The sequence below is a fragment of the Cololabis saira genome, chromosome 8 (assembly GCF_033807715.1).
Source record: "Cololabis saira isolate AMF1-May2022 chromosome 8, fColSai1.1, whole genome shotgun sequence".
NCBI classification, from domain to species: domain Eukaryota; kingdom Metazoa; phylum Chordata; class Actinopteri; order Beloniformes; family Belonidae; genus Cololabis; species Cololabis saira.
The window spans coordinates 5,619,678-5,642,897 of NC_084594.1; the positions used below are offsets into that span (position 1 = coordinate 5,619,678).

Sequence of the window (23,220 nt, forward strand, 5' to 3'; positions counted from 1 at the left end):
TATAGATGGATGGAGAAGCAAATTTAAAGTGGCGCCTAAACTGTGACCAAATCTTAAGGGAGGAAAGCACCACAGGGCTATTTGTAAACTTAGAGGGATTCAATGGTAAAGAGGAGGAGAGTAGGGCCGTTACAGAGGATGAAGAGAGTGACTGAGCCTCCAATCTGCACCATAATAACTCAGGAGACTGAAGCCAATAAATTAGTTTGTGAATATGCGCTGACCAATAGTAAAGCATAAAGTTTGGTAGTGCTAGACCCCCATTAAATTTAAATTTTTGGAGAAGCGAATACCTCACTCTGGGTGTCTTACCGGCCCATAAAAAGTTGGAAACAATTTGGTCAAGTGATTTAAAAAAAGATTTTGGTAGAAATAAAGGAGTGCATTGGAACAAAAAAAGAAATTTAGGCAATACAGTCATTTTCACTGTGTTAATTCTTCCTATCAGTGACAATGGTAGGAAGTTCCACCTCTGTAAGTCCGCCTTCACTCGAGTTACCAGTGAGGAAAAATTAGCGGTGAAAAGAGAGGGCAGAGTGCGGGTGACATTAATCCCTAAGTATCTAAAGCCTGACGGGCTGAGTTTAAAGGGGATATCAGATTGTTTGAGTTGTAAAGCAGAGGAGTTTATGGGGAAGCATTCACACTTGTGAAGATTGACCTTATAGCCGGAGAAGGATCCATAATTCTTCAACAGAGATAATATTGGTGCGATGCTGGTTAAAGGGTCAGATACATATAAAAGGAGGTTGTCTGCATAAAGTGACAATTTAAGTTCCACATTGGACCTAGAGACTCCGCGAAATAGAGGAAGAGTTCTTAAAGCAATTGAAAGTGGTTCGACGGATAGAGCGAATAGCAAAGGGGAGAGAGGGCAGCCCTGTCTCGTGCCACGTGATAATGTAAAATAAGTGGAGTAGTTGTCATTGGTGTGAATGCTGGCCTGAGGGGAAGTGTAAAGAAGTCTAATCCACGATATAAACCTGTGTCCAAATCCGAATTTATGAAGTGTTGCAAAAAGATAGTTAAATTCGACATGATCAAAAGCTTTCTCAGCATCAATTGCGATAACAACTTCAGGGAGTGGAGAAGAATCTTTAGAGAGAATCACATTAAGAAGTGTACGAACATTATAGAAGAGCTGGCGTCCCTTGATGAAACCATTCTGCTCCTCAGATATGATGCTAGGAAGGATCTTATCAAGACGAATTGCTAGTGCTTTGGCTAAAATTTTGACATCTACATTCAGTAAAGACAAGGGCCTATAAGAAGTGCATGATTCAGGGTCCTTGTCCTTCTTCAAAAGGAGGGCAATAGACGCCTGCATTAAAGAGGGAGGCAATGAGCCATGATCAAGGGACTCATTGTACATTGAAAGTAAAAGGGGGGCTAATTTGTCTTTGAATTTTTTGAAAAACTCAGCTCCGAACCCATCGGGACCAGGGGCCTTGTTGCTTTGCGTAGCTTCAATGGCGGCAGCAATTTCTTGCAAGCTGAAAGGAGCATCGAGGCCATTAGCCACATCCAAATTAATAGTAGGGACAGTGATATTATCAAGAAAGGAGGTCATTTCTGCTGTGTCAAGTGGAGATTCTGACTCATAGAGAGAGGAGTAGTATGATTTAAAAATTGTGTTGATGGCGATTGGATCGGTGGTAAGTGTGCCATTAGAATCTCTAATGCTGGGAATCAGTCTCGACGTTGCTTGCCTTTTTAATTGGTGAGCCAATAACCTGCTTGGTTTATCGCCGTGTTCATAATAGTTGGCATGAGCGCGTAATAGGAGCCGTTCAGAATCGGCTGTCGCTATAAGATCGAATTTTGACTGCAAATCAAGCCGTTGTTTCAGTAAACTCGGACTCGGGTTAACTGAGTTTAGTCTGTCTGTGTCCTGAATTTTAGATGTGAGCTCCTGTAATTTAGCCCTGCGGATTTTACTGGCGTATGCTGAATAAGAGATAATCTGTCCTCGCAAATATGCTTTGAGTGATTCCCATACTAGCGAAAAACTGGTAGAATCTGTTTTGTTTAATGCAATGAAATCATCTATTGAAGCAGATATAGAAACATTAAATGCATCGTCGGATAAAAGCAATGGATTAAACCTCCAGGGAGAAGAAAAACGGGGGCGCTCAGACCATGTTATATTCAAAGTTAGAGGGGCGTGATCCGAAATAACAATTGGGTGGTATACGACAGAAGTAACTTTGGGGAGAAGAGAGCCATCAACAAAAAAATAGTCAATACGTGAATATGACTGATGTACTTGTGAAAAAAAAAGAGAATTCCTTATCTCCAGGATGTGAGACCCTCCACGGATCAACAAGCCCGTTCTTGACTGTAAAATCGGTAATAGATTTTGACATAGAGGATTGAGTCAAAGTACGAGGATTCGAACGGTCCAAAGAAGGATTAATAACACAATTCAGATCACCGCCCAGTATTGTAATATGCGTATTTAAGAAAGGGAGGTTGCCAAACAGCCTATCCGTAAAATTGGGGTCATCAAAATTAGGGGCATATATATTCACCAACAATACAGGGTTACAGTATAGAGTGCCCGCAACAATAAGATATCTACCATTCTTATCAGATATTGTCCTGGAGACGGAGAAATTGACTCTTTTGTTGATCAAAATTGCTACTCCTCTAGACCTAGAATCAAAATTTGAATGAAAAATATCACCCACCCAAGCTCGTTTGAGTCTGAAATGATCTTTATTTCGCAAATGAGTTTCCTGAAGGAAAGCTATGTCAGTGTCCAGGCGTTTCAAATGTGTAAAAATCTTTGATCGCTTAATTGGATTATTCACACCTTTCACATTCCAGCTAGTGAATGTAATGTTTGATCCAGTATCAGGCTTGCGCAGATTACGATCGTTCATAGGCATTCTCTGAGAGAAAATAAGACCGACTCACCCACCACCAGAGGAGATATAAGGAAAAGAGGTAAAAGGGAAAACCAAAACAAACAAAACTCAGGAGTATATACATACCTACAGAGACAAAAAGCCAACATCCCATAACCCCCGCCCACCCACCCAACGCACATTAGATGATCCCATCCCCAAACGATGGAAACAGCCGTAGTCGAAAAGAGATGCTTTCGACTATAAAGCTAAATACAAAAACAAAAACAAAATTAGCTCCTGCAGAGTTAAAACCTTAAAAAAAAAAATAAAATAAAATATGAGGCATATGAAACCATCAATCTGAGGCATTCTGACGATCGCTGTCTTGTCAGGGTAACAACAAACGTAAATTAAGGAGATCTTTGGCCTATAGAACAATAATATATACATATATGCACTCACACACCCACACAGACACGCACACACATGCACACAATTTAAGCAAAGACAGGGGTGTGTGCATATTTTCTAATCAAGGCATCATACCAGAGAAATGATTAGGCCATCAATTTAAAACGGTGTTGTTCCCATTGATAGTTAGAAGAGAAAAGAAAAAAAAATTAATAAATAAATAAAAAATAAAAAATAAAAAATTACGACATAAAGTCCCATTTTCTGAATTGACTCAGTCACTCACCCCGGGCCAGAGTCCCGCACGGACATCAAGCTGGATAAATCGTCCCAGAAAACTAGCTGGTAGTCACTTTTTTTATTTTCCTGATGAATGCCAGGGCTTCATCTGGCGACGTGAAGTCACGTTGCTGGCCATCATGGGTTACGCGCAGCCGTGCGGGATACAGCAATCCATACCGGACTCCTTCAATCTCCCGCAGCTGACGGCGCACGTCATTAAAGGCAGCGCGCGCCCGCGCTGTCTTGGCTGTGTGGTCCGGGAACACGGAGATGCTCATACCCCGGACTTTGATCCGCTGCCGCTCTCTCGCCTTTCTCAGGATGTCAGCGCAGTCGGTGTAATAATGGAGCCTTGCCACTATTGCGCGGGGCCGCTCCCCGGGCTTCGGTCTCGGCATGAGGGTGCGGTGGGCTCTATCCACCACCGGCTCTGCGTCGAGGGAGAAGGCTTCCGCCAATAGCCTGGAAACACCGGCTGCAGATGAAGAGTCAGGATCCTCCTCCGGGACGCCAATAATCCGTACGTTCTGCCGACGAGACCTTGACTCCAAATCCTCGCATCTGTCCTCCAGCCTCACATATTCTTTCGACAAGTGATCCACTTTTTTCTGGAGAGCAACGATGTCGTCTGAGCAGCTTGAGAGCGAGAGCTCGATCCCAGCGACCGTGGTCGCGAGACCCGCGACGTCCGCCTTCATGGAAGAAATACTGCCAGAAAGATCGGCTTTAAGAGAAAGCAGCTCGGACTTAATGGACGTTAAATTCTCGGTAAGTGCTGCCTGAAGCTCTGACCGAAATATAGCTGCAACATCATTGCGGAGAGTGGAGAGGAGTTCGGTTTTAAGCCGGCTGAACTCCGCAGCTGGAACCTGCGCAGCGCAGGTGCTCTCCGGAGGAGGAGAATCACCGCGGGGCGAGGAGACAGCATGAGCAGCAGGCCGCGGGTTAGCTGGAGGGTTATTCCCCGCTTTAATGGACTTTGGAGGCATTTCCGTGGTAAGTTGTCGAAGTAACCGCGTTGAAAATAATTTAGTTAAAACCAAAGCCGTGGGAGTGATGCAAAAAGTGCCTATAAATGTTGAATTAAAATTAACTCTGCAGGAGCTCCGCTAATCACGTCTCACCCCATGTACAGCTAAGCCGGAAGCCCCCCACAGTCGATTTTCAATGTTTTATTGCGACGCCCATAATTTTATGCATCCCTTCAGTCCACGCTGCGGTTAACGGTGAGTAACATCCTCAAAATCCCTAAGAAGATATATATTTATATTTATACAAGCCAGCAGAGCTCATTTTAGATGCATTAAGTGACGGGAGCATTATTTGATAGGAAGTTACTGGACTATCAAACTATGCTGCCCCTGAAATATTGATTTAAAATATTGGATAATATGGGATGTTGAGTATTTGATCCTTCAAAATACACCACCCATGACATGAAAAGCATTACACTTTGTGAACATTATACAATGAAGAGAAGAAAAAAACAATTCTATTGCTTTATATTTGATATTCATTCAGTCATTCTGCCTTTATTTAACCAGGCAGGTCATTAAGAACATTCTTATTTACAATGACGGCCTGGCAAGAGACAAGGAAGTGGTTTAGGGAGTAAAACAGTAAAACTTTAGCTCTACAAAGGTAGAAAACCATTAGGGAGCATTTTTCGACGAAGCAGCAAAACTCGACAGAACACCGGCATGACGTCATCAGTCCGGGGTATAATGACGTGTATGACGTCATAGAATTGTATAAAAGGCGTTCTCACAGACTGTACCATCATTTTACAAATCAACAATGTCGACAATGCAGAATCCCAAGAGATCCGTAACCTTTAACGAAGACGAGACGAGAGAATATATCAGGGAAAAACTAACACACGCACTGCAGAAGAAACGTCAGTCACTTGACCTCGCTGAGAGAAAGATCCGGGAACGGAATGAGGAGTTACAGAAACCAAATGATGTGCAGAGAGAACCGCGTACAGTGGAAGTGGAAAAAGTAGCGGTGAATAAGGATCGGTTGGAGAAAAATGGTGACGATGACCACACCAAACCTGCCTCTGAACAACAGGATGAAGGAGAAGCTGGTTCTCCAGCGGCCTCCACATCATCAGGACTTCAGGGACAAATCCGTGTACCCATCGACACACGGTTGGAGTCGCCAGACTCTGACTTTAGAATGCCTACGGTAACAGGGTTTTTCAATAACCCTGTCCCTCAAAAGGGCCTCTAACCCCGACATCCTGGGATTTAACCCTTAATCTTCCTCTATGGGCCTCAAACCCTTTCTAAACCCACTTTCTATATATTTCCTCTTTAATTCCTATTCCAGCCTCTGTCATTCTTTTTTTAATTAAATTTAGCAGTTGTCATTAAATTCAGCAATTGTTCTTTAATTTAGCAGTTCTTAAATTCAGCAGTTATCATTCCTTAAATTTCGCAGTTTTAAATTCAGCAGTTATCATTCCTTTAATTTAGCACTTATTAAATTCAACAGCTGGGTATTTACTTAAGACTTTGGACATGGTCTTGATTTGAGTGATATCCAATGCAGATGAAAAGGCCTGCTTACCCTGAAAGTGCCGCGGCCCATGTCCTTGGCCTTTTTCGTAACCAGCTGTTCTTTCATAATTACCTATTTTCCTCTTTCTCAATCCCGGACGAGCCCCCAAATTGTTGTGATCGAACTGATCACCCCGGGTTTGTTGATTGAGCTGGAAAAGTTAAAGAAAGACACAAACACTGGCATATAATTAAAGAGGTTCCTCTGCAGAGGGAGATCAGCAGAGCAGGCTCTGCAGCCTGATTCTTCAATCGTCCTGCTGAGATCTGCCAGCTCTGTGTGTGTGAGGCATATTTATTACTCTTAGAGAAAGGGGGAGAGATGGCCCAAAGTTTTATGGCTGGGGGCCCCCCTTATCTCGTGTCTGGTACAGAATGCTTTTCTCAGTGAAAAGTCAGAAGAATGCACACTAGTTTCACACACAGAAACATTTAGTTAATCAGCACATGCAGTTTACATATTCAGTTTGGTTTTGAATTATTTTTATTCCACATGGCTCACAGGAAGGATTGTGCAAACGATCGCAGATAGAAGAGGACTAGTCCGCCAGGTGTGGATCAAGACGAAGACCAGCTATCTGGACAGACCTATTACAAAGGTTTGCCTTCTACAGGAAGCAGAAGATCGATGAGGACATGCAGCTGACCTTTGAACTTCATAGACTTTGACTTTGACATTGTCGTATGAATTTTGACACTGTCACATGGACTTTGGACTATTTTTGTTTTGTTTTTATTTTTTCTCTTCTCTTTTTTCTTCTCTGATGAGATGGAGTAATGGGAAGGATCACTCTTTACTAGGCTGAGGAATTTTTGTTTTGGCCTAAAGAAGAAAAAAGGACACTCAAAGGAACTGTATCTTTCTCTCTGAAGTTTTTCTTGTATATAATGTGTAGTGGTGTAATTATTGTTGGAATAATTAAGGGGCTGGAATGTAGGAGCTGTAAGTCTCCTCTGCTTTTATGTTCATGGTCTCGTATTGCACCTGCACATTTCATTGACACTTTAGGTGGTGGGCGTGTTCACCGGGGCATGGGCGGTACCAGCAAGAATAGTATTTCATTCATTACCTTCACGTGGTCTGGTTTTGACAGAGAGGGGGTGAGCTCGAGGAGGTGATATTTTTCTGTTGACCGCACTCACGCACGCAAATGTTGTCTCGGTAACTGGTACCTGAAGTATTTTAACGTGTTTGCGAGTAGAAGAATAAATGCTCAGACGCATCATTGGAGTGGAACTGAATTCTTTTAACTACATGCGTGTCACAGTGTTTCCTCCCCTGCTTAGTCCCTCGCGGCCCTTCTTTTGGACTAACAACAGCCGCAATAACGGGGGTCTGCTGGATCCTATCCCAGCTAATTTTCAGGTGAGGGAGACAGATTATTTTCATGTAAAATAAAAAAGGTTCAGCATTATTTTCTTGAAGGGAACATATCTTGCAAACACAAGCATGTGTATCTGAAGAGACTCTGAGTTCAAAATCTTTTAAACACCAAAACCTTGTTGCTGTGTTTGGTGCCACCCAAATTTGACCAAATGTCCTCCAGAGAGATTGTAAGAGACAGATTGTAAAATGCAGATTGTAAAATGCAGATTGCAAGATGCAGATTGTAAAATGCAGGTTATAAGGGCTTTGTGACGTGACACAGACAACAGTAGAATTATCCCCACGGTCTTTGCTCCATAAAACTCAATATAATTTTGCATGCTGTCTCTCTTAGGTGGGTAGTTCAAAGCTGTGACGTTAACTTCATAACAGGGACAACGTTCATCTAAAACACATAATAGACATTTCTTAAAGACCCCATGTCAGCTTTTTCTCCAGAACGTGTGCTTTTAGGGTTGATTGAGGCAGGATTTGGACCTATTTGTCTATTCCAATAAGTTTTGTACCTTGTCTTCCTTTTTTCTTTTACTGAGAGTTATCTCATGGCCCACTGTACAGAAACACCTCCGACAGGTGGGGGTGGAGGTCTGACAGCCAAGGCTCAGCTGAACGGGTCCAAACATGTCTGAACATCAGTGGGGGGGCAGAGTCCCTCCACAACCATGAGACTGATGACGTCAGACAGGAAACATCTAGCGAGAGTTCCTGCTGCTGAAGGTGGATCCTCAAGCTGGAGACTCATGGGGGAACAGAGTCACAGTCACCTCACTAACAACTGTTTCATTGAAATATTATTAAAAAGAACAGATCTGAGTCACATTAGACACTTTAAGATATCCATGTTATTGTTGTTGAGAAACTGCTACTAGAAACAGTCTGGAAACCTGGAACGTTACTCTGACAGTAGTTTTTAAAGTTTTCTGATGTAAAAAGGGTTAAAGAAAGTGTCTGTATTTCAGACAACTTCTCTTCCTGGAATCTGATGCTGATGAACCTCCCTCTTCTTCCAGCTCTCAAACCAGCAGATCCAGTCTGACCACGTGTTTCCTTGTTCCCTCCCCTGCAGATCTGCAGCTTGAAGGCGGGTCTGAACAACATGAGCTGAACACTGAGAGCTGACAGCCTCCTACTCTGCACAGACACGTGATTTGTAGATCTAAGCTCAGACGAGTTTCATGTTTGAGGAAGTGAAACTGTCTCAGTCTCAGTTATCGAGAGGAGAAATGGCGCAGAAAGGAGATCAGTTGGACCAGGAAACCTTTTCTTGTTCGATCTGTTTGGAGGTTTTAAAGGATCCGGTGACTATTCCCTGTGGACACAGTTACTGTATGAACTGTATTAAAACCTACTGGGATGAAGGAGAGAAGAAACTCCCCAGCTGTCCTCAGTGTAGAGAGACATTTACACAGAGGCCTGTGCTGGTGAAAAACACCATGTTCGCTGCTTTATTGGAGCAGATGAAGAAGACCGGACTACAAGCTGCTCCTGCTGATCACTGCTATGCTGGACCTGAAGATGTGGCCTGTGATTTCTGCTCTGGAAGAAAACGGAAAGCCATCAAGTCCTGTTTGGTCTGTCTGGTCTCTTACTGCGAGAAACACCTCCAACCTCATCATGATGTGGCACAATTGAAGAAACACAAGCTGGTGGATCCCTCCAAGAACCTGCAGGACAACATCTGCCCCCGTCATGGTGAGGTGATGAAGATGTTCTGTCGTACCGATCAGAAGTCTATCTGTTATCTCTGCCCTGTGGAAGAACATAAAGGCCACGACACAGTCTCAGCTGCAGCAGAAAGGGCTGAGAGGCAGAAAAAGATGGAGGTGAGTCAACAACAAATCCAGCAGGAGATCCAGGACAGAGAGAAAGATGTGAAGCTGCTTCAGCAGGAGGTGGAGGCCATCAATCAGTCTGCTGATAAAACAGTGGAGGACAGTGAGGAGATCTTCACTGAGCTGATCTCTCTCCTCCAGAAGAGAAGCTCTGAGGTGAAGCAGCAGATCAGATTCCAGCAGGAAACTGAAGTGAGGAGAGTCAGAGAGCTGGAAGAGAAGCTGCAGCAGGAGATCACTGACCTGAAGAGGAGAGACGCTGAGATGAAGCAGCTTTCAGACACCGAGGACCACAACCAGTTCCTCCACAATTACCCCTCACTGTCACCACTCAGTCAGTCCACACACTCCTCCAGCATCAGCATCCGTCCTCTCACACACTCCTCCGGCATCAGCATCCGTCCTCTCACACACTCCTCCAGCATCAGCATCCATCCTCTCAGATACTTTCAGGATGTGACAGCAGCCGTGTCAGAGGTCAGAGGTCGACTACAGGACATCCTGAGAGACACGTGGACAAACTCACTGGCCATCACTGATGTGGATGTTTTACTGTCACAACCAGAACCAGAACCACAATCAGAACCAAAGAGCAGAGCTGGATTCTTGAAATATTCATGTGAAATTACTCTGGATCCAAACACAGTACACAAACGGCTGTTACTGTCAGAGGAGAACAGAAAGGTGACAGTTATGAAGAAACATCAGTCTTATTCTGATCATCCAGACAGATTCATTAAATATCCTCAGGTCCTGAGTAGAGAGAGTCTGACTGGAAGTCATTACTGGGAGGTGGAGAAGAAAGCAGGTGAAGTTGAGGTAGCAGTTTCATACAAGAATATCAGCAGATCAGGGTGGGGGTTGAGAAGTGCATTTGGACATAATGACAAATCTTGGTCACTAGAATGTTCCTCAGACAGATGTGTATTCAGGTACAACAACACCAGAACCTCTATCTCAGGTACTCAGAGCTCCAGAATAGGAGTTTACCTGGATCACAGAGCAGGAGTTCTGTCCTTCTACAGCGTCTCTGAAACCATGACCCTCCTCCACAGAGTCCAGACCAACTTCACTCAGCCGCTACACGCTGGAGTTTGGGTTGGTGACACTGATGGAACCTCAGCTGAGTTCTGTAAACTCAAATAGACTTATTTACTCTTCATGTTTTTATCTCAGTTTTTCTGGATTTTCTTTTCTTCTCAGAGATGAACGACTCAAACTCTGATGGATGGAGTTTTTGTTCTATAAGTTGATGTTTTGTTGTTATTTCCTCTTTTGTAGGTGGAAGTTGTTCTTTTTGTAGTTTCACCTGGAAAATATTAATAATATTAGCATCTTCTATTTCAGTATAAAAACAGAAATAAGGCTGTGTTGTAATTGTCGTTAACTATTAGTTTTGATGTGTTTCTATGTTGTATTTCTCTTTTCTTCCACTTCATGGACTCTAACAGACGAGCCACCAGACCTTCTTCATCTCTGATATCATGTCTGTATTCACACTCATTTCCTCATTGGTTAGCAAACCAAATGTTCATGTTTTCTAAAGATAAAAATATTTTCTAGACTCGAGCACAAAGTAAATGATTTCAGAAATGTTACTGACCAGCAGCAACACAGCAAACAGTTCAGTGAAGCCTCTAGTTCAGGGGTGTCAAACTCATTTTGCTTGGCGGGCCGGATTTGACCAATTTTTTTCTTGCGGGCCGCACGCTCAAAATAACAAAAACGGTGCGGAAAATGTTTTCTCTAATTCTTTTTTTTTTACTATAGTTATCTAATCCAATATCAGTTTAGTTAATTTTAAAGGAAATATGCACTTTGTTTACACTCTAATTATGTAAAATATATTTCTTCAGCATCTTTTCTTGAAATTTCTCATTTTTTTTCAAATGATGTAAGATACTTTTAATATCATTTTACAAAGATAAACAGAAACAAGTATGTTTTTTTTATATTTCACTTTTTTATAGGAAATTTAATTAAAAGCAAAATCTTTCTTATTACATCCGAAATTGTTTCTTTGTGATTTAGAGATTTTTCCAGTACAATTAAATGTATTTATTTTTAAAAATTGGAGCGGATATTTACACCAGTGTGCCGAAAAAGTCAGCACTTCTTTTTTAACTGTTTTACTTTGTCACTATCCTCGTATTCAAAACTGAAATTCTCCGAATAAATATCTTCTATCATCTTTTTTAGCAGTGATATTTTTCCTGCGAAAATATATAATAGTAGTCAGTTAATAAAAATAAACGACCGTCTACAAAGAAATAAAATCGGCCAATGCATTCTAGAAAACTAAAAAAATTTTGAAAACTGCTCTATTTGTGGAATAACAATGGATTTGTAGAAGAAATATATTATCGGATATGCTGCGATTCATGGCAATTATTTATGCCTTCCTTTTTAGTGAATTAACATTTTGTTTTTTTTGCGTTGGAAACTTCTCGCGGGCCGCATGAAAACCTGTCTCGGGCCGCACATTTGACACCCCTGCTCTAGTTGGTATAAACTAGTGTGTTGGGGCCGGTAGTCATATCTGCAGCTGCAGGACCAGACTAGATCTGCAGATCAGATGTTGTTGATGTCAAAATGTGTTGAGGATGTTTCATGTTTAACAATCTGAATATTTAGTAAGAAATAAAACTTCTGATGTTCTAACAAAGTGTTTTCTTCAGTCTTCATTCCAGGATTTGACTCAGATCAGAAGGAGAAATCATGAATCTAATATTCAAGTAAAACTGAGGCAGTTTTCCTCCTGAAACATCACAAAGTACAGAGTTCATGTTCACAACAGATCATATTTCTGGATTTAAATGTGTCTTTACTGATTTTACTGCTCTTGTTCTGGCCAGACTTCACTCAGAAAAGAGGCTTTAAATCTCCACAATCCTCTTTTCCTGTTAAATAAAGATGAAATAAGTGAATTAAAACAGTAAACAGTGGAATCTCAGTTAAATGGACCCGTCTTGGGTGCAGGAGCCGCTGCAGGAACATGTTCTGCTTGGACCAGAGGGCGGTGCAGCGGTTCAGCTTCACTCTGCAGTGTGGAGGTCTGGGAACGTGATCAGGAAACCTCCCAAGATGAGTCACTTTACCGTCAGCGTGTTGACAACTGAGTGCACGTTGTGACACAAGATATAGTAAATGTTTGACTTTTAATGGGCCATGAAGCCTGAGAGCAAGGGTCAAGTAAACTTTGAGGTTCAATGTGCAGGTGAACAGAAGCAGCAATAAAAATGAATCATGATGGAGATCCAGGAGGGGATGTAAATTCAGCTCGGGTCGTCACTGGTGTCTACACTGATGTTTAGAAGACTTGTTTCAGTTAAAATGATGATAATCATATTTATTTATTTATTTATTTATTTGCACAATGATAACACAGTAATTTTATCATACAAGGACAAAATAAATTGTGCAGGAGAGGAAAAGAAGCCCGAAGGGCTTATAAAAAAATCCTCCCCCTCAATACAAAATCACCAAAACAAATCAATCAATAGAAAAAGAAATAGAAAGGAAAAAATAAAAGGTAAAAGAAACAAAGAAAAACACAATAAACACACAAACAAAAATATCCATGAAATGTAAATTCATTTCAGTAAGAATAGCCTGTTAATTTTGCTTAGATAAAAGATTCCCCACCAAGCTGGTCCTAAACGTTTTTAAGGATGACGCTAACTTAAGAGATCTATCTAAACTGTTCCAGAGTTGAGGGCCATGAAATTTGATAAAGGATTGACTGCAGGTAAGACAAAGAGGTAAATGAAAGTTCATCCCACCTCTAACTGAATAAGAATGAATATCTGATGATAACAGAAAAAAATTATGAAAAGTGCCTGGACTGTCTTGTTTGGAATGAATTAACTTAAACATAAACAGGCATGTTTGAAAATTGTTAATAGAAAAAATTGATAATAATTTAAATTTGCTAAATAAGGGTGCAGAAGGTGCTTGATGAGAAGAATATGAGATCATTCTCAAGAATCTTTTCTGAATTAGAAATAATTGGTTAAGGTACGAAGAATAAGAAGCGCCCCAAACAATGTTGAAATACGTCAAGTATGGATAAATTACACTATAATATGATATCATGAGACAGGACTGATTAACTAAGAAAGAAACTCTTCTAATAATACCATATCAATACGTGGATGTTTTCCTGAATCAGGTTGATTTTAAAGTTTAAAACTGATTGGAAGCGTTGAGATCTCAGAGTCTCTGACTGCAGACTGTGGTAAAGTGGAAGTGACTGCTGAACGTACCATGAGATGGAGCGGAGCAGTTGGTCGGTTTCTATTTTAGAATACAGAAACAGAAACTATTTAGGGCAAATTTCATGTTATTTCAGCGTGAAGGAAATGTGATTTTGTACTAGCCTCTCAAAACACCTCGACACTTCTTTAGAGTAGTTTCCAAGGAAACTTCCTCCCATGTTTCGCAACTTCATCACCAAATAATATTTCCTTCTATGCAATGAATAAAACAATTTAAAAGCTGAAAAAAGCATCAATAACTACAGTTTACTGTATTTTAATTTACCGTGTATATTCATTTATACGTGTATATGTATATATATTATTTTACCGTGCAATACTTTTTCCCGGCCTATCTGTGCAATATTCCACCACATGTGTGATAATATGTTATTATCTGTAGATAGGATCTCAGGTCTTGAGTTCACTATTCAAAATGCACCTTAACCTTTTATATTATTTATATTTCTTATCTGTTTGCACTGGAGAGGTGATGCTGCTTTTAATCTCACTGTATAATGACAATAAAGTATTCTATTCTATTCTATTTTATAAGAAAGGACAGAGAAGACTTTACTTCTTGAGAAAGCTTATGTCCTTCAGTGTTTGCAGTAAGATGTTGTCTTTCTCAGACCTTTACGGTATATCATTTACAGGACTGTCTCAGAAAATTAGAATATTGTGATAAAGTCCTTTATTTTCTGTAATGCAATTAAAAAAACAAAAATGTCATACATTCTGGATTAATAACAAATCAACTGAAATATTGCAAGTCTTTTATTATTTTAATATTGCTGATCATGCTTTACAGTTTAAGATTAAGATTCCCAGAATATTCTAATTTTTGGAGATAGGATATTTGAGTTTTCTTAAGCTGTAATCCATGATCAGCAATATTAAAATATTAAAATGCTTGCAATATTTCAGTTGATTTGTAATGAATCCAGAATGTATGACATTTTTGCATTACAGAAAATAAAGGACTTTATCACAATATTGTAATTTTCTGAGACAGTCCTGTATATGCATGAAACATTTTTTGCATTAGTTATTTATTTCATGCAAATTACTTTTGCATTTTTTTTTTATGCCCAAATAAGGGATCCCCAGAATAACTAGAGCCAGGTTTTTTGCCTTTAAATGTGTTTAAAAAGTATAAAAACATTAAAGTTTGCAGTTATAATTGCATAAATTGTCTATATTTCATTGCTTTATATACTTTCTTGGAGTTAAATTTGCATAAAACGCTAAAAAACAAATTCTCAAAAATTAAAAATCGACAACCGAAAAACACAGAATGGAAAAAATAAAAACTTAATGTTTGAAAAACTAAAAGTGATTTCATAGGGGCCTCTGTTTGCTGAAGGATTGTGAGCTCCGGTGTTCTGTCGTTTCTTGCTACCCGTCGAGATCTGCTACTTTGTGCTTCTGCGCATGCGCACAGTCTATTTTCAAAGTTTTATTGCGACGTCCATAATTTTATGCATCCCTTCAGTCCACGCTGCGGTTAACGGTGAGTAACATCCTCAAAATCCCTAAGAAGATATATATATATATATATATATATATATATATATATATATATATATATATATATATATATATATATATATATATATATATATATATAAGCCAGCAGAGATAATTTTAGATGCTTCCCGTCACCCTGAATGCATTAAGTGACGGGAGCATTATTTGATAGGACGTTACTGGACTATCAAACTATGCTACCCCTGAAATATTGATTTAAAAGGGATAATATGGGATGTTGAGTATTTGATCCTTCAAAATACACAACCCATGACATGAATTACCTTACACTTTGTTAACATTATACAATAAAGAGAGAAAAAAAAAACAATTCTATTGCTTTATATTTGATATTCAATCAGTCATTGGCCTTTATTTAACCAGGCAGGTCATTAATAACATTCTTATTTACAATAACGGTCTGGCAAGAGACAGGGACCACTTGGGTGAAAAATGAAGTGGTTTAGGGAGTAAAACACAGTAAAATTGTAGCTCTACAATAGGCAGAAAACCATTAGGGAGCATTTTTCGACGAGGCAGCAAAAATCGACAGAACACCGGCGTGACGTCATCAGTTCGGGGGATAATGACGTGTATGACGTCATAGAATTGTATAAAAGGCGTTCTCACAGACTGCATGATCATTTTACAAATCTACAATGTCGACAATGCAGAACCCCAAGAGATCCGTAACCTTTAACGAAGACGAGACGAGAGAATATATGAGGGAAAAACTAACACACGCACTGCAGAAGAAACGTCAGTCACTTGACCTCGCTGAGAGAAAGATTCAGGAACGGAATGAGGAGTTACAGAAACGAAATGATGTGCAGAGAGAACCGTGTACAGTGGAAGTGGAAAAAGTAGCGGTGAATAAGGATCTGTTGGAGAAAAACGGTGATGACGACCAGACCAGACCTTCCTCTGAACCAGAGGAGGAAGGAGAAGCTGGTTCTCCAGCGGCCTCCACTTCATCAGGACTTTAACTGTCCGGCCACCTCGTCTCCAAGGAAACCAGGCGTTATTCATTCTCTGCCCGGACCAGACGAATGAGGACGTCTTGGAGCGTCTTGGCCCGCTAGCAGTGGATGTCACCCCTCACCCCCCTTCACGTTAATAAATAAAAAATAAAAAATAAATATATTGCTGTGATTTCCTCAGTTTTTACTTTTAAAATTTAAATTTTTGGAGACTTTCAACTGCTTTCACATTAATCTGCATGATTTATTGTTGCATTAAAGGCAAGCCAAGTTTATTTGTAGAGCACAATTCAACACAAGGTAGCGTATTTTCTGGACTATAAGCCGCTACTTTTTTCATAGGTTTCGAACCGTGCAGCTTATACAAAGGTGCAGCTATTCTGTAGATTTTTCTTCCAACACTAGGAGGCGCTCTAACCGGAATTAGAATCAAAACTAAGACAAAATAAATACAAAGAAGAATACACTACTTCTTCTTTAGCAGATAGAAGTAGAAGCAGATTTCAAACAGATAAATAGATAAATAAATACCAGTTATTTTCTCTTGGTTCTGTCCCGTTTTAATCAGCAAAGTTGCTGCCGTGTTAAAAGACACTGTTAGGAAAGGATCTATTTAGGTACAAACATGTACATCATTTACAGTTCAGAATCCTTCTGTACATGTAGTAAATATCTAATCTAACAACATAAATATCTGCGGCTTGCATATCTTTTTTTTTTAAATAGAGCGGATGCGGCTTATATGCAGGTGCGGCTTATAGTCCAGAAAATACGGTAATTCAAAGTGCTTTACATCAGAGGTTTTCAACTGGTTTGTCCCAGTCCCACCATTATAACCAAGAAGCAACTCGGGGACCAACTGCTTTTGGGGATGTTTGTTTTATTTTGCAGCTTGCTTTTAAATAAGAGTATGGGCCTATATAGGCTATTTATTTGCATCAGTGTCTATTTTTCTTTGCACCTTTTGCTATAAAAAAAAAACAAAACAAAAAACATTCAATGAAAAATGAACAATAAGAAGCCAAGAGGGCTTATAATATTACAAAGTTCACTCTCACTCATTTGACATAATTTGGATGGGTAAATTATTCACAAAAATGAATAGTAAATGGAAAATAAATTGAGTCTAAAGAATAAATATATATTTTTTAATTTAAATTATTATTGTTTTCCATTTACAATTTCACAGACCACCTGCAATACCGGCACGGACCACCAGAGGGCCGCGGACCCCCGGTTGACAAACCCTGATTTACATCAACATTAAAAGTGGCAAGACACAATTAAAACATTAATAACAAATAAAATCATAAGAAAAGAGGTAAAATAATAGAAAGCACAAGTTGTTAAAGGGTACAGCAGGTACATCTCATTCTTAAAATGACAAGAATTACATTTCTATATGATCAAAAAGGCACTAAAGGCACTAAATGAAGCATAAGACATAAATAATTTTTATTTTAAACCTAAAAAAAGCCAGAAACCAGCTGTCGCCACACACACACACACACACACACACACACACACACACACACACACACACCCGCACACACACACCCGCACACACACACCCGCACACACACACACACACACACACACACACACACACACACACACACACACACACACACACACACACACACACACACACACACACACACACACACACACACACACACACACACACACACACACACACACACACACAGAGCTGTTCTTCAGGTCCAAATCACAACAATCATGATTTGACCCTGTTATTTTGTTGTTTTGTAGTCAAATGTCTGCAGAACTTAATACGTTCATTGTCACCGAAGAGAATCCGATGTAAAGTTTAACAGCTTCAAGCGGGTTTAATCTACGACGGGTCCTTCCTGTGGCTCCGGGAACCAGCAGGAACCAGCAGGAACCAGCAGGAACCAGTAGGAATCAGCAGGAACCAGCAGGAACCAGTAGGAACCTGCAGCGTCTGCTAGTGTTTTAGGATCTGGTCAGAGAGCCAGTCCAAACCCTCCACCAGCCCGGAGCCGCTGACGGCACAGGAGGCCTGGACCAACCACTGCAGGAACAAACCACACAGTCACCAGCAGCTACGAGACAAATAGAGTCACATTCAAATGGGTAACTGAGCCTTCAGGCCCGGCAGCAGCGACTCCTACCGGCTGGGCGACTCCGGACAGGCGGAGCGTCTCCGTCACGTCCCCGGCCGACACGGCTCTGGGCAGATCCTGCTTGTTGGCGAAGACCAGGACGGCCACGGCCTTCAGCTCGTCCTCCTGCAGCTGCAACGCACACACGCAGTCATGACACACGCAGTCATGACGTCCAGATCCCAGGGAGCTTCATTTCAAGGTCACAACACTCAGAAGTCGTGATGCAGCCAAATGAAAATTTGTGGCCGAAACCGAAAATAATAATAAACACTTGGCCCGAATACAGAATAATACCTAACAATGGTTGTTCGCAGTTTTTCATTTATTTTGCCAATTTTGTCACCATTGCATAAATCAAATAAATGTGCAGTGAAATATCCGCCAGTCACAATTTGTCTTACTGTACTTATTGTATTTTTTCTCATAATCCTTTTTCATTTTGTCCCGTTCAAATCCAGTTAATCGGGTCGCGGTGGGGCTGATCTCCGCAATTTGAAGCCTTGTATAATAATTGTAAAAATCTGGGTTTTTTTCTTGGAGGATCTTGTCCAGCGGTCGCCATATTGTACCAAAAACACAAAAAACAAATATGTCTGGAGCCGCAAAAAATGAAAAGTCTTGTATCAGCCTTAGAATGAAGGCAACACATGCTGCATGTTTCTATATTAGTTAGAACTGGGGGAAGATTTTTTATTTCATTATGCACTTCGAGAAAAAAGTTGAAATGTTGAGAAAAAAGTCGAAAAGTTGAGAAAAAAGTCGAAAAGTTGAGAAAAAAGTAAAAATGTTGAGATTAATGTTGAAGTACAAACTCGAGATAAAGTCGAAATGTCAAGAAAAAAGTCAAAAAGTCTAAATTTCGAGATTAAAAAGGAAAGGAAAAAGGAAGAAAAAAAAGAGAAAAAAAAGAAAAAAATAACAAAAAAAAAGGTCAAACATTTTTGAAAAAGCTCCAGGAGCCACTAGGGCGGCGCTAAAGAGCGGCATGTGGCTCTAGAGCCGCGGGTTGCCGACCCCTGGTCTTGTCATATCAGACTGAGGGTTCTCCACCGCGTCGGTAGTAGTACTACCGATTGTACAACATACTAAAAATACCGTAGTACGGTTCCTTTTCTCTGCTGTACGTTCCGTCACCGTCTCCATCACCAAGCGGTTTCCCAAATCCAACTCAGCCTGGATCATTTCTCGTGTGCTCTGCTTTTTCCCCACGTCAAGTAATGATCTGACATGCTGACATGTTTGCTGCATTTAACACCGCTCGCCCCTCACGTGTCATCACACGCAGTTATTAATTGTTCGGTTTTTTCCCCACTTATTCAACCGAACACGAAAGTTTTTTTTTGCTATTTTCGGCCGAACAATTACGGTTACCGAACATTCGGTGCATCACTACTCAGAAGTCGGGAGCTTTACTAGACTTTAGTTTAAGAGCAAACGTCTCACCATCATGTGGAGCTCGTCGGCGGCCTCTTTCATCCTCTCGGGGTCGTTGCTGTCGACCACAAATATCAAACCCTGAAGACGGACAGGAAAGTTGTTGATGTTTTCATAAACCTGTTCACCTGCAGCGTGGGTGGAGGTTTCACCTGCGTGTTGGTGTAGTAATGTCTCCACAGCGGTCTGATGACGGTCTGACCCCCAACGTCCCAAACTGTGAAGCTGATGTTCTTAAACTCCACCGTCTCCACGTTGAAACCTGCTCAAACGGAGACGGAGGTCCATCTCATGATGTTCACACGACTACGTTTCATCCAGCACTTTCAGTCTTCTACACACTAATAAAATACATCTAAGTGCATGTAAATATAACATACTTAAATCTGTGATATTAACAATTCAAAATTAAGTTTGTTGCTTTACATGAATACATCTAGTTTTGAACTTAATCTGCATTTGTTCAAAAAAACAAGACATTGTGCATTTTTTCCTTAACAAGCAGTATTTATGTGAATCCCAGGCAATCTTTTCATTTAAACTCAAACAACAAGCAATGATCTTGTTGTATTTAATTTTCCTTTAACAATTTTAATCTATTGGGCAGATTGACCAACGTTTAGATGAAACATGCTTTATTTGTTTAAGTAGAACACCACGGTAAAAAATATCTTGCTTGATCTACTTTTAAAAAAAAAAAATCAAGGCAACTTTTTCGCATGAGATTTTTATGTAGATCAAGAAAGACTAGTCTTTGTATAAACTACTTTATTTTTAGTACGTACAAAATTCATTTGCAAGTAAAGTCAACTTAATTTTTTGTCTTTCTTTTTTTCCCTTTTTTTCCTTTTTCTCTTTTTTTCCCTTTTTTTCTTTTTAAAGTCAACTTAATTTTGGTAAATAAAGTCAACTTTCTGAATTTTGATAAATAAAGTCTTTCTTGATCTACATAATACAGGACTGTCTCAGAAAATTAGAATATTGTGATAAAGTTCTTTATTTTCTGTAATGCAATTAAAAAAAACAAAAATGTAATACATTCTGGATTCATTACAAATCAACTGAAATATTACAAGCCTTTTATTATTTTAATATTGCTGATTATGGCTTACAGTTTAAGATTAAGATTCCCAGAATATTCTAATTTTTTGAGATAGGATATTTGAGTTTTCTTAAACTGTAAGCCATGATCAGCAATATTAAAATAATAAAAGGCTTGCAATTTTTCAGTTGATTTGTAATGAATCCAGAATGTATGACATATTTGTTTTTTAAATTTTGTAATTGCATTACAGAAAATCACAATATTTAAATTTTCTGAGACAGTCCTGTAATCTCATGCAAAAAGTTGACTTGTTTTGTTTAAGTAGATCAAGCACAATATTTGTATCAGTGACGACTCACCGACAGTGGGGATGGTGGTGACGACCTCGGCGAGCTTCAGTCTGTAGAGGAGCGTTGTTTTACCTGCAGCGTCCAGACCCACTACACACACACACACACACACACACACACACACACACACACACACACACACACACACACACACACACACACACACACACACACACACACACACACACACACACACACACACACACACACACACACACACACACACACACACACACACACACACACACACACACACACACACACACACACACACACACACACTTTTTTGTAGTTACATTTTGTAAAAGATATTTTGACGTTTGTCTTATTTTTATTTTTTTGTGATGTCATGACCGGAATTAAACTAAACTGAAAAACTGAACTGAACAAAGACAAGACGCTGTAATAAAGGCAATATTAAATGTTCTTTTTATATTAACATTTTTAAACGATTTAAGGGCTTTTAACCCTCTGATGCACAAAATAAGTACACCCCTTTTAATGCACAACATGGGTCAAAAATGACCCGCATTCATATCTCATGTTATCTCATGCAGGCTGAGTTTTTCTTTTAGATCAATGTATTTTAGTATTCAATAACATTCTTTAGATATCTTGTTTTTGAGTACCATGCATCATTATGTATATGTTTCCAGCCTTATTTTTTGAATATGTTTCATTTTTGTATTTCTATATCAAGTTTACACACTTGGGTCAAAAATGACCCGTTTATCCAAGTATGATTTAAAGATAAATGAAGGCATATAATAATAATATTTTTCTTCAATTAACTATTTTAGTTGTGATTTGGACCAAACATTCATAAAAGTAACTTTTGAAACATGTTTATTTCTCATTTTGGAACACACAAATACATCTGAAAATAGATAACTAAAAATAAACTGATGCATTGACACCGCGGTTGAATTGGTTTGATATTGGATATTCGACATTCAAAGACATCCATTTAACTTGTGATAGGCCTACATACCACTGATTTTGGTCAAACCACTTGTGAAGTTTTATGGGTGTTGAATTCATTAAACCTCATTAAATCAGCCCATAATATGATTTTATAATAATTACTCTCTTGTGATATATAGTCTAGATGACCATGAACGCATCACAAACAATATGACCAAAATCAGTGGTATGTATCACAAGTTTTATGGGTGTGGAATTCATTAAACCACATTAAATCAGCCCATATATATGATTTTTAAATCAGCCCATATATATGATTTTTTATATATGATTTTTTTTAATAATTACCGTTTTAGTCTAGATGACCATGAACACTTCACAAGTGGTTTGACCAAAATCGGTGGTATGTATCACAAGTTAAATGGATGTCTTTGAATGTCGAATATCCAATATCCAATATCAAACCAATTCAACCGTGGTTGCATTGACCAAAATAAAATAAAATAGAACTGAAAATAGAACTTTCAATGTTATATGAATTAAAAAAAGGTCTCCAATGTAAACAAGTGTAATGCTTTCTTGGAATAATGCCTTTTAGTTGACTTTGTATCAGCGAATCTGTACTGTCATGAAACTGTACCTGATCTTATGCAATTCTTCTAATAAATTCTTCAATTAATCAATCAATCAAATGATCACTTGGAGCACATCTTGTCAATTTAGTTCTTAAATTAGGTATGTCATGACAGTGAAATGTGTATTTTTATCTACCAAACTCCAGAGCTATCAAATATTTTGTATTATTATTATTATATACAGCTACTGCAGGATAATAATAAATAATAATAATAATAAATAATTTCTCACCCATCAAGATCCTGGCTGGAGTTTTGGAGGTGAATCTGGAGAAGATCTGGGAGATGATGCCGCCCATGTTTCAGGGAGAAAGTTGGAGGTTTCTGTCTGGTTTCTGTCCGTGTTTCTGTCCGTGTTTGGGTCTCCATGTCGGGCTTTTATTTCCCCGCAGCAGCGGGTTGTTTTGTGGAGCGTGTTCTCCATGCTGTCACGCAGACAGCTGTCACATATGGACACGCTGGACGCCGGAAGTGGAAACACCGGACACACCGGACTGTAGCCTTCAAGATAAAAGCCTAGACTTTTCCCTCGGACAAACAAAATAGATTTTTGTGACAAACTAATTTTGAAGTACCGCTTTTTTCCTT

At 39.5% G+C, this 23,220-nt stretch overlaps 2 protein-coding genes across 2 annotated transcripts; one reads left to right on the forward strand and one right to left on the reverse strand.

The window, feature by feature from the left end:
• The first annotated feature begins 8,713 nt into the window (after positions 1–8,713).
• On the forward strand, positions 8,714–10,474 carry LOC133449092 (tripartite motif-containing protein 16-like). Its single transcript, XM_061728224.1, has 2 exons — positions 8,714–9,685; positions 9,917–10,474. The coding sequence occupies exons 1-2, from the start codon at positions 8,720–8,722 to the stop codon at positions 10,472–10,474; spliced, it is 1,524 nt and encodes a 507-aa protein (XP_061584208.1). The 5' UTR covers positions 8,714–8,719.
• Positions 10,475–18,036: 7,562 nt separating this feature from the next.
• LOC133449093 (uncharacterized) lies at positions 18,037–22,931 on the reverse strand. Its single transcript, XM_061728225.1, has 6 exons — positions 22,865–22,931; positions 21,083–21,169; positions 19,831–19,940; positions 19,688–19,759; positions 18,251–18,373; positions 18,037–18,150 (listed from the first exon to the last, which is right to left on the reverse strand). The coding sequence occupies exons 1-6, from the start codon at positions 22,929–22,931 to the stop codon at positions 18,064–18,066; spliced, it is 546 nt and encodes a 181-aa protein (XP_061584209.1). The 3' UTR covers positions 18,037–18,063.
• Between the last annotated feature and the right edge of the window lie 289 nt (positions 22,932–23,220).

Bases quoted from the DNA above. Each gene is read 5' to 3' on its own strand.
- LOC133449092 (XM_061728224.1), top strand. From the start codon at position 8,720: ATGGCGCAGAAAGGAGATCAGTTGGACCAGGAAACCTTTTCTTGTTCG. The intron at 9,686-9,916 runs ATCAGCATCCGT...CAATCAGAACCA, and splicing joins AGTCCACACACTCCTCCAGC to AAGAGCAGAGCTGGATTCTT.
- LOC133449093 (XM_061728225.1), bottom strand. From the start codon at position 22,931: ATGGGCGGCATCATCTCCCAGATCTTCTCCAGATTCACCTCCAAAACT. The intron at 18,374-19,687 runs GTGAGACGTTTG...TGTGCGTTGCAG, and splicing joins CCGACGAGCTCCACATGATG to CTGCAGGAGGACGAGCTGAA. The intron at 18,151-18,250 runs GTAGGAGTCGCT...TTGTTCCTGCAG, and splicing joins TGTCCGGAGTCGCCCAGCCG to TGGTTGGTCCAGGCCTCCTG.